Source organism: Salmo salar, chromosome 11 (assembly GCF_965601325.2).
Source record: "Salmo salar chromosome 11, fSalSal1, whole genome shotgun sequence".
NCBI classification, from domain to species: domain Eukaryota; kingdom Metazoa; phylum Chordata; class Actinopteri; order Salmoniformes; family Salmonidae; genus Salmo; species Salmo salar.
The window spans coordinates 112,576,862-112,589,244 of NC_138301.1; the positions used below are offsets into that span (position 1 = coordinate 112,576,862).

Below are 12,383 nucleotides of genomic sequence, written 5' to 3' on the forward strand. Positions count from 1 at the left end.
GGAGGTCTGGAGCTCAGGGCTGGCACACCCCGTTCTGGCTGGATGGTCACTGTAGCCCAGCAAGGGCAGGGCGCTGGTAGAGGACGAACTGTGCTGCGCTGGTGAACAGGGGGTACCGAGCGTAGAGCAGGCACAGGATAACCTGGGCCGTAGAGACGCACTGGAGACCAGATACGCTGAGCCGGCGCACTTCTTCCTGGCTGACGGCCAACTCTAGCACGGCAATGGTGAGGAGCTTGTACTGAGCACACCGGGCTGTGAGTGTGCATGGGCGACACAGTGCGCATCACTGCATACCACGGTGCTTGTTCAGTCACTCGCTCCCCACGGTAAGCACAGGGAGTTGGCTCAGGTCTTAAAACCACCTTAGCCAATCTACCCGTGTGCCCCCCCAAACATTTTTTTTTGCCGCTGCCTCTCGGGCCTCCGTTGTTGCCTTGCCTGTCGATCTTGTCGCTGTACCTCCCTCGCTGCTTCCACCTGTTCCCATGGGAGGTGATCCCTTCCGGCCTGGATCTCCTCCCACGTCCAGGATCCTTTGACATCCAGGATGTCCTCCCATGTCCAGTCCATCGGCCCACGCTGCTTGGTCCTTTGGTGGTGGGATCTTCTGGTACCACAGCTCCTACCTGGACATACTGGTACCACAGCTCCTACCTGGACATACTGGTACCACAGCTCCTACCTGGACAAACTGGTACCACAGGTCCTACCTCGACATACTGGTACCACAGCTCCTACCTGGACATACTGGTACCACAGCTCCTACCTGGACATACTGGTACCACAGCTCCTACCTGGACATACTGGTACCACAGCTCCTACCTGGACATACTGGTACCACAGCTCCTACCTGGACATACTGGTACCACAGCTCCTACCTGGACATCCTGGTACCACAGCTCCTACCTAGACATACTGATACCACAGGTCCTACCTCGACATACTGGTACCACAGCTCCTACCTGGACATACTGGTACCACAGCTCCTACCTGGACATACTGGTACCACAGGTCCTACCTGGACATCCTGGTACCACAGCTCCTACCTGGACATACTGGTACCACAGCTCCTACCTGGACATACTGGTACCGCAGCTCCTACCTGGACATCCTGGTACCGCAGCTCCTACCTGGACATACTGGTACCGCAGCTCCTACCTGGACATACTGGTACCACAGCTCCTACCTGGACATACTGGTACCACAGCTCTTACCTGGACATACTGGTACCGCAGCTCCTACCTGGACATACTGGTACCACAGCTCCTACCTGGACATACTGGTACCACAGCTCCTACCTGGACATACTGGTACCGCAGCTCCTACCTGGCCATACTGGTACCGCAGCTCCTATCTGGACATACTGGTACCGCAGCTCCTACCTGGACATACTGGTACCACAGCCCCTACCTGGACATACTGGTACCACAGCTCCAACCTGGACATACTGGTACCACAGCTCCTACCTGGACATACTGGTACCATAGGTCCTACCTGGACATCCTGGTACCGCAGCTCCTACCTGGACATACTGGTACCACAGCTCCTACCTGGACATGCTGGTACCACAGCTCCTACCTGGACATACTGGTACCGCAGCTCCTACCTGGACATCCTGGTACCACAGCTCCTACCTGGACATACTGGTACCGCAGCTCCTACCTGGACGTCCTGGTACCACAGCTCTTACCCGGACATACTGGTACCACAGCTCCTACCTGGCCATACTGGTACCACATCTCCTACCTGGACATACTGGTACCGCAGCTCCTACCTGGACATACTGGTACCACAGCTCCTACCTGGACATACTGGTACCACAGCTCCTACCTGGACATACTGGTACCGCAGCTTCTACCTGGACATCCTGGTACCACAGCTCTTACCTGGACATACTGGTACCGCAGCTCCTACCTGGACATACTGGTACCACAGCTCCTACCTGGACATACTGGTACCACAGCTCCTACCTGGACATCCTGGTACCACAGCTCCTACCTAGACATACTGGTACCACAGGTCCTACCTCAACATACTGGTACCACAGCTCCTACCTGGACATACTGGTACCACAGCTCTTACCTGGACATACTGGTACCGCAGCTCCTACCTGGACATACTGGTACCGCAGTTCCTACCTGGACATACTGGTACCACAGCTCTTACCTGGACATACTGGTACCACAGCTCCTACCTGGACATACTGGTACCACAGCTCCTACCTGGACATACTGGTACCGCAGCTCCTACCTGGACATCCTGGTACCACAGCTCCTACCTGGACATACTGGTACCACAGCTCCTACCTGGCCGTACTGGTACCACATCTCCTACCTGGACGTACTGGTACCGCAGCTCCTACCTGGACATACTGGTACCACAGCTCCTACCTGGACATACTGGTACCACAGCTCCTACCTGGACATACTGGTACCGCATCTCCTACCTGGATATACTGGTACCACAGCTCCTACCTGGACATCCTGGTACCACAGCTCCTACCTGGACATACTGGTACCACATCTCCTACCTGGACATACTGGTACCACAGGTCTTACCTGGACATACTGGTACCACAGCTCCTACCTGGACATACTGGTGTCTATAAACTCTGTCTATAGTGGAAATGCTGACAGAATTGATATTTGTGAAGATATTGTTGTCATTTATGATTGCACTTTGGATCTCTCTTAGCCTGATGGAATTGTTGGCTATGACCATGTTGCAAATGTCGTGTTCTTGCTGATGGCTGAATACTGCTGCTCTGCCAACAGCATGAGGTCGTTGTGCAGTCCTATATATGACATGTAGAATTCACAAATAGATCATGTTACAGATAGTATATTGTATTCAAATTGTGCTGTATTACTGTATATTCCTCATATATGTCTTACGGTACATTGTGATTTTCAGACTTGCATTTACCTTTACAATAGTTGCTGTATTGTTGTGAATGAAATTCCAAAACAAAAGTAAAGAACGGGTACATATTTACCTGTTTTCCCTGTGGTATGTTTGCATAATTGATGACACTGTGGACGAGTTTACATTAGGCTGTACTCTCCGACCAGCCCCTTCCATTGTAAGACCATGGTTTATGACATGGTCCACAATTGTGGCTCTGATTTCATTAGGGACTCTTATTCTTTGCCTTCTACCTCTTCCTCTATTATGTCTTCCCCAAACACCACCACCACCACGCATTCTTACACATCTTCTTCTTTCTCTTCCATGAGCATGAAGCTGCTGTTCAGGGTTGTGATGTTCCTCCATGTTCAAAAATTGTAGTGATTGTGCTGTGGGCAAGCTCCATATACAGTTGAAGTGGGAAGTTTACATACACTTAGGTTGGAGTCATTAAAACTCGTTATTAAACCACTCCACAAATTTCTTGTTAACAAACTATAGTTTTGGCAAGTTGGTTAGGACATCTACTTTGTGCATGACACAAGTAATTTTTCCAACAGTTGTTTACAGACAGATTATTTCACTTATAATTCACTGTATCACAATTCCAGTGGGTCAGAAGTTTACATACACTAAGTTGACTGTGCCTTTAAACAGCTTGGAAGATTCCAGAAAAAGATGTCATGGCTTTAGAAGCTTCTGATAGGCTAATTGACATCATTTGAGTCAATTGGAGGGGTACCTGTGGATGTATTTCAAGGCCAACCTTCAAACTCAGTGCTTCTTTGCGTGACATCATGGGAAAATCAAAAGAAATCAGCCAAGACCTCAGAAAATAAATTGTAGACCTCCACAAGTCTGGTTCATCCTTAGGAGCAATTTCCAAATGCCTGAAGGTACGACGTTCATCTGTACAAACAATAGTACACAAGTATATACACCATGGGACCATGCAGCCGTCATACCGCTCAGGAAGGAGACGCGTTCTGTCTCCTAGAGATGAAAGAACTTTGGTGCAAAAAGTGCAAATCAATCCCAGAACAACAGCAAAGGACCTTGTGAAGATGCTGGAGGAACAGGTACAAAATTATCTATATCCACAGTAAAACGAGTCCTATATCGACATAACCTAAAGGCCGCTCAGCAAGGAAGAAGCCACTGCTCTAAAACCGCCATAAAAAAGCCAGACTACGGTTTGCAACTGCACATGGGGACAAAGATTGTACTTTTTGGAGAAATGTTCTCTGGTCTGAGGAAACAAAAATAGAACTGTTTGGCCATAATGACCATCGTTATGTTTGGAAGAAAAGGGGGAGGCTTGCAAGCCGAAGAACACCATCCCAACCGTGAAGCACGGGGGTGGCATTATGTTGTGGGGGTGCTTTGCTGCAGGAGGGACTGGTGCACTTCACAAAATAGATGACATCATGAGGAACAAAAATTATGTGGCTATATTGAAGCAAGTTAAAGTTGAAGCTTGGTCGCAAATGTGTCTTCCAAATGGACAATGACCCCAAGCATACTTCCAAAGTTGTGCCAAAATGGTTTAAGGACAACAAAGTCAAGGTATTGGAGTGGCCATCACAAAGCCCTGACCTCAGGCCCATAGAAAACTTGTGGGCAGAACTAAAAAAGCGTGTGCGAGCAAGGAGGCCTACAAACCTGACTCAGTTACACCAGCTCTGTCAGGAGGAATGGGACAAAATTCACCCAACTTATTGTGGGAAGCTTGTGGAAGGCTACATAAAATGGTTGACTCAAGTTAAACAATTTAAAGGCAATGCTACCAAATACTAATTGAGTGTATGTAAACTTCTGGCCCACTGGGAATGTGATGAAAGAAATAAAAGCAGAAATAAATCATTCTCTCTACTATTGTTCAGACATTTCACATTCTTAAAATATAGTGGTGATCCTAACTGACCTAAGACAGGGAATTTTGACTAGGATTAAATATCCGGAATTGTGAAAACTGAGTTTGAATGTATTTGGCTAAACTGTATGTAAACTTCCGACTTCAACTGTATATGCTTCCAAACTTGATTGGTAAGATTGTGATTCCTATTTCATTACTATGTCACCTGGCAGGTAATTTGCCAATTTAGCTGACATCACAAACATTCCATGTCATTGATATTTACAGAATATACATGTATGTCTGACAGATTTTGATAATTTAATGGATCATTTTGCATGTGATGGCTCACATGATGAAAGAATGTTTAGAAGTTGTGAAGAGTATGACAATTTCACTGAGAATCAACTCATCAGTTTTGATCAGCCATGTGCATGTAGTTATTGTGCAAATTGTAGACAATTGTACTTCCTCTTTTGCACATGTGCCAAAACACATGCAATTTGCTTAAATCTGGTGTGAACAAGAAACTAATTGTTCAGAGATTTTAACTTATTGTTTTGAAAAAAATCATTCTCATTCGAGAATTGAGCCAAAAACTGTAATTTGAGATCTATCGCATCCCACAACTGTCCAAGACTATGTTTGGAATATTTATTTCTCACACAGAATAGAATAGGTCGACTTTTGTGCTGTGGGGGATAGTAGACTGACATAGGCTAGTGCTTTTGCTGTTCATTAGGCCTACTTATCTTGTTGGCTGACAAAAAGTAAACGTGGATAAATCTTCCAATATCTTCAATATGCACCTAGGAATTTGATAAGGATGTGCGTAGTTGCGTCCCTGGTGTTTCTGTCTTCACTTGTAGCCTGTGAGAAAGACAGAATCAGGTGATGGAGAGCCATGTGAGTGAGAAGTACATCAGAGCGCACAGCACTCCGGGCCAAGGGCACAATGGCCACTGGACACAAAAGGCATGGATTATTTTAGGATGAATTACGGGCCACACAAAGGGGATGCCACCTTTAAATTCGAGGCATTATCAAGTGCTTGTCAAATTGTGAATCAGAGACTGATGTAGTGTGTACAGCCTGCGCAAAGAAACAAAGCAGAGCTCATGCCTTTCAAGCAACTTTTTTCAAATCATCATTAGAGTCACATCATGCAGCCTTGCAATGTATAAAAATCAAAACATACAGCCCAATGTTTGTAGAACAACTAAAGTTACATTAATAACTCTAAATGAAGCATATATGACTACCTATTTCTTTGTTAACCGCTCAACACAGAATAACCGCATATGCGCACTCCCTCAAATCATTTGTTCAATTGTATTCTTCATGCTATAAAATAACGCCACAGCGCTAGGTGCATCTCAATATTAGTGTTCATAATGTTTTGTACGCTAGTTGTATGTGTGGAGACTTTTTGAATATGACCTCCTCTCAGAGAGAGAGACACATTTATATCACATTACAGGAAGAGCATTTCTGGGGAAGATGTGCGTTTCTGGAAAAGAGGTGCATTTCTGGGGAAGAGGTGCATTTCTGGGGAAGAGGTGCATTTCTGGGGAAGAGGTACATTTGTAGAAAGAGTATCATTTCTGGGGAAGTGGCGCATTTTTTGAAATGTCAGCATTTCTGGGTAATAGGTGCATTTCTAGAAAGAGGAGCATTTCTGGGGAAGAGGTAGATTTGTAGAAAGAGTATCATTTCTGGGGAAGGGGCGCATTTCTAGAAAGAGGTACATTTCTGCGGAAGAGGTGTTTTTCTAGAAAGAGGTGCATTTCTGGGGAAGAGGTGCATTTCTAGAAAGAGGTGCATTTCTGGGGAAAATGTGCATTTCTAGAAAGAGGTGCATTACTGGGGAAGAGGTGCATTTCTAGAAAGAGGTGCATTTTTGGGGAAAAGGTGCAAACTAATGATGCATTGATCAAATTCCAACATATCAATGTCAGATGGAGATGTACCAGGTCCCGTTAACCTGCACTATATCCGATCTCTCTCAAATAAGTCAGGCAGGTGATATGCATTCCAATTGTCCATCTATCTGGTATTAATGCCCACTCTAGAATGCATTTCTAGCCAATCAAAAACTAGTATTCAACAATGCTGTGGTATAAGATCATGTGCTGTATTGTCAGGCCACATGCCTATGTCTGGTTGTCTATTTGTCTGTTTGTCTGTCTCTGCAGGTGAATGAGATTTACCAGGATGGTACCCTGGGTGCCCACATCAACGTGGTTCTGGTCCGGATCATCATGTTGTGTCCTGCAAAGGTAAGCCTTCCCTGTAGCTCAGTTGGTAGAGCATGGTGTTTGCAACACCAGGGTTGTGGGTTCGATTCCCACGGGGGGCCAGCACAGGAAAAAAAAAAAAAAAAAAAAAAAAAAAAAATGTATGAAATTGTATGAAATGTATGCATTCACTACTGTAAGTCGCTCTGGATAAGAGCGTCTGCTAAATGACTAAAATGTAAAAAAAAAAAAAAAAAAAAATGTAAGACACAGTAGGTCTCAGTCATTCACTAACATGGTCAGCAGATGTAACCTGTAGGAGATCCCCATGTTGAAATACTCCTGTACTCTGGTATTGGGGTGGAGCTCTGTTGGAGCTTGGGGGGTTGGTGTGGGGTTGATGCAGTAGGAGATCAGCTTGTGTTTTGCCCTCTCCCTGTCTGTATAATGTTTAAAATGCCAAATACAATTTTTAAAAAGATTTAAAGAAAATAATCCACCTGTACTGTATCTACTTTTGGTAACAGTGTATTTACCGTAATTTCCGGACTATTAAGCGCACCTGAATATAAGCCGCACCCACTGAATAAAAAAAAAAAAGATTATTTTGAACATAAATAAGCCGCACGTCTATAAGCCGCAGGTGCCTACCGGTACATTGAAACAAATGAACTTTACACAGGCTTTAACGAAACACGGCTTGTAACAAAAATAAATAGGCTTTAACGAAACACGGCTTGTAACAAAAATAAATAGGCTTTAACGAAACACGGCTTGTAACAAAAAATAAAAAATTAGCAGTAAGCTTTAGTTGTCTTTTTGCACTGAGTCAATTCCTCACGCTGCTGTTTCCAACGTCTTATCATCGACTCATTAAGACCAAGCTCCCGTGCAGCAGCTCTATTTCCTTTTCCAACAGCCAGATCAATCGCCTTCAACTTGAAAGCTGCATTATATACATTTCTCCGTGTCTTTGCCATGATGAGGGTGACAAAACGACTACCGTAATCAGAATGATGGGAAGTTTGAGAGCGCTCGATTTAATCTAAACAGTAAACAAAAAAGTTGTTTGACCTTAACCCGTTCGGCAATTTCATTGGTCTAATGAAAGCTTCATGCCGCCAAAAACTGAGCACGTCACAGAATGTGTTTTAAAAAAAAAAAAAAATTGAAAGCGTGAAAAATCCATATATTAGCCGCGTCATTGTTTAAGCCGCGAGGTTCAAAGCCTGGGAAAAAAGTTGCGGCTTATAGTCCGGAATTTACGGTAATAGTAAAACCCCGTTACTACAGAACAAGGCTTTTTCTCATTTTGTGTGTTAGGAGTTACATGAATTGTATTATGGATTGCCTGTGATTGCCAGTTTATGTGAGAGAATTCCTAATTGTCATGGCATCGGTGTGCCACCTCTAAGGCATTTGGAACTTCAAGAGTACCACCTACTGGCTAGCAGGATATGCCACGAATACTTTGGAAAAAAGTAATTTCAATGCACTGCAGACATGCTGGGAAATATACAACATCCTCTTATAGAGTTTGTAAGAAGGGACTGATGTGATGTGGTGACAGTCCTTTCCTGTATTGGCTCCAGTCTTTGAGTCTGATTGAGCTGGGGAACCCGTCTCAGAGTCTGGAGAATGTATGTCGCTGGGCCTTCCTGCAGCAGAAGGAAGACAGGAGTGATGCAGAGTACCATGACCATGCCATCTTCCTCACCAGACAGGAGTTTGGCCCCTCCGGCATGCAAGGTACTGGACATAATTATTAATGTGCTCTCATACAATATACACATCAGGTGTGTGCATACAATATAAACACTCCTTCCTCTGTCTCTCTCTCTCTCTCTCTCTCTCTCTCTCTCGCTTTCAATTCAATTCAATTTGCTTTATTGGCATGACAACAATGTACGTATTGCCAAAGCTTACTTTGGAGATTTACAATATTAACATCATTAAAATAATAATAATCAATATGGTCAAAGGGACAACAATAACAACAATAGTCAAGGGTCAAAATAACCTTACATTGAACAATAAGCATAGGGGTCAGGTTGTCTCTCTCTTTCTTTCTCTCACTCACTTTTTCTCTCCTTTCTCTCTCTCTCTCTTTCTCTCGTTGCTTAGGTTACGCTCCTGTGACAGGTATGTGCCACCCAGTGCGGAGCTGCACTCTCAACCACGAGGATGGCTTCTCCTCTGCCTTCGTTGTGGCACACGAGACTGGACACGTGTGAGACACACTTATACACACACACCATTCAACACACTGTATACACACACCATTCAACACACTGTATACACACACCATTCAACACACTGTATACACACACCATTCAACACACTGTATACACACACCATTCAACACACAGTATACACACACACCATTCAACACACAGTATACACACACCATTCAACACACAGTATACACACACCATTCAACACACTGTATACACACACCATTCAACACACTGTATACACACACCATTCAACACACAGTATACACACACCATTCAACACACAGTATACACACACACCATTCAACACACTTATACACACACCATTCAACACACAGTATACACACACCATTCAACACACAGTATACACACACCATTCAACACACAGTATACACACACCATTCAACACACAGTATACACACACCATTCAACACAGTATACACAAACACCGTTCAACACACCGTATACACAAACACATGTATTACTACAGTTAGAGGCATTTACATTTTGTAGGTTAACTCTATTGAAAATGAATACAGCACACGGAACACCTGCATGCATACTCCCAGACGTGTAATTAGTGCCTGCTGTTTATGTGACGCCATCCTGTCCTCCCCTGTCAGGCTGGGTATGGAGCACGATGGTCCCCCTGGTAATGAGTGTGGTGATGAGGTGCCCATGGGAAGCATCATGGCCCCTCTGGTGCAGGCTGCCTTCCATCGATTCCACTGGTCCCGATGCAGCCAGGAGGAGCTCAACAAGTACCTGAAGTGAGTCCAGGTCAACGCTGACCTCTGACCTCTCTCTGGTGCCACAGTTAGGACATACACATCTCTACCCGAGGATAACATGGCTTTATGTTGTCTTATGGTCTTGTACAGATTAGATTAGGGTAATTAGGGAAGGAGGGATTTTTCTGTGTGTGTACAGATTAGATCAGGTTAATTAGGGAGGGAGGTCTCTGTGTATGTACAGATTAGATTAGGTTAATTAGGGCAGGAGGGAGGTTTCTGTGTGTGTACAGATTAGATTAGGGTAATTAGGGAAGGAGGGAGTTTTCTGTGTGTGTACAGATTAGATCAGGTTAATTAGGGAGGGAGGTCTCTGTGTATGTACAGATTAGATTAGGTTAATTAGGGCAGGAGGGAGGTTTCTGTGTGTGTACAGATTAGATTAGGGTAATTAGGGAAGGAGGGAGTTTTCTGTGTGTGTACAGATTAGATTAGGTTAATTAGGGAGGGAGGTATCTGTGTGTGTACAGATTAGATTAGGTTAATTAGGGAAGGAGGGAGGTCTCTGTGTGTGTACAGATTAGATTAGGTTAATTAGGGAGGGAGGTCTCTGTGTGTGTACAGATTAGATTAGGTTAATTAGGGAGGAAGGGAGGTCTCTGTGTGTGTACAGATTAGATTAGGTTAATTAGGGAGGGAGGGAGATCTCTGTGTGTGTACAGATTAGATTAGGTTAATTAAGGAGGGAGGTTTCTGTGTGTGTACAGATTAGATTAGGTTAATTAGGGAGGGAGGTTTCTGTGTGTGTACAGATTAGATTAGGTTAATTAGGGAGGGAGGGAGATCTCTGTGTGTGTACAGATTAGATTAGGTTAATTAGGGAGGGAGGTTTCTGAGTGTGTACAGATTAGATTAGGTTAATTAGGGAGGGAGGGAGATCTCTGTGTGTGTACAGATTAGATTAGGTTAATTAGGGAGGGAGGGAGGTTTATGTGTGTGTACAGATTAGATTAGGTTAATTAGGGAGGGAGGGAGGTATCTGTGTGTGTACAGATTAGATTAGGTTAATTAGGGAGGAAGGGAGGTCTCTGTGTGTGTACAGATTAGATTAGGTTAATTAGGGAAGGAGGTCTCTGTGTGTGTACAGATTAGATTAGGTTAATTAGGGAGGAAGGGAGGTCTCTGTGTGTGTACAGATTAGATTAGGTTAATAAGGGAAGGAGGGAGATCTCTGTGTGTGTACAGATTAGATTAGGTTAATTATGGAGGGAGGGAGGTCTCTGTGTGTGTACAGATTAGATTAGGTTAATTAGGGAGGGAGGGAGGTTTCTGTGTGTGTACAGATTAGATTAGGTTAATTAGGGAGGGAGGGAGATCTCTGTGTGTGTACAGATTAGATTAGGTTAATTAAGGAGGGAGGTTTCTGTGTGTGTACAGATTAGATTAGGTTAATTAGGGAGGGAGGTTTCTGTGTGTGTACAGATTAGATTAGGTTAATTAGGGAGGGAGGGAGATCTCTGTGTGTGTACAGATTAGATTAGGTTAATTAGGGAGGGAGGTTTCTGAGTGTGTACAGATTAGATTAGGTTAATTAGGGAGGGAGGGAGATCTCTGTGTGTGTACAGATTAGATTAGGTTAATTAGGGAGGGAGGGAGGTCTCTGTGTGTGTACAGATTAGATTAGGTTAATTAGGGAGGGAGGGAGGTATCTGTGTGTGTACAGATTAGATTAGGTTAATTAGGGAGGAAGGGAGGTCTCTGTGTGTGTACAGATTAGATTAGGTTAATTAGGGAAGGAGGTCTCTGTGTGTGTACAGATTAGATTAGGTTAATTAGGGAGGAAGGGAGGTCTCTGTGTGTGTACAGATTAGATTAGGTTAATAAGGGAGGGAGGGAGATCTCTGTGTGTGTACAGATTAGATTAGGTTAATTAGGGAGGGAGGGAGGTCTCTGTGTGTGTATAGATTAGGTTAATTAGGGAGGGAGGGAGGTTTCTGTGTGTGTACAGATTAGATTAGGTTAGTTAGGGAGGGAGGGAGGTCTCTGTGTGTGTACAGATTAGATTAGGTTAATTAGGGCAGGAGGGAGGTCTCTGTGTGTGTACAGATTAGATTAAGTTAATTAGGGAGGGAGGTCTCTGTGTGTGTACAGATTAGATTAGGTTAATTAGGGAGGGAGGGAGGTTTCTGTGTGTGTACAGATTAGATTAGGTTAATTAGGGAGGGAGGGAGATCTCTGTGTGTGTACAGATTAGATTAGGTTAATTAGGGCAGGAGGGAGGTTTCTGTGTGTGTACAGATTAGATTAGGTTAATTAGGGAGGGAGGGAGGTTTCTGTGTGTGTACAGATTAGAATAGGTTAATTAGGGAGGGAGGTTTCTGTGTGTGTACAGATTAGATTAGGTTAATTAGGGAGG

The 12,383-nt window shown here is 44.2% G+C and overlaps 1 protein-coding gene across 1 annotated transcript in view; it reads left to right on the plus strand.

The window, feature by feature from the left end:
* Positions 1–12,383, plus strand: part of LOC106563762 (A disintegrin and metalloproteinase with thrombospondin motifs 2) — a 105,053-nt gene that overhangs the window by 62,688 nt on the left and 29,982 nt on the right. Inside the window, exons 5-8 of the mRNA XM_045690151.2 lie at positions 6,961–7,044; positions 8,595–8,751; positions 9,127–9,232; positions 9,860–10,006. Of these exons, the coding sequence (XP_045546107.2) occupies positions 6,961–7,044; positions 8,595–8,751; positions 9,127–9,232; positions 9,860–10,006 (494 nt within the window). The remainder of the gene's footprint in view (positions 1–6,960; positions 7,045–8,594; positions 8,752–9,126; positions 9,233–9,859; positions 10,007–12,383) is intronic.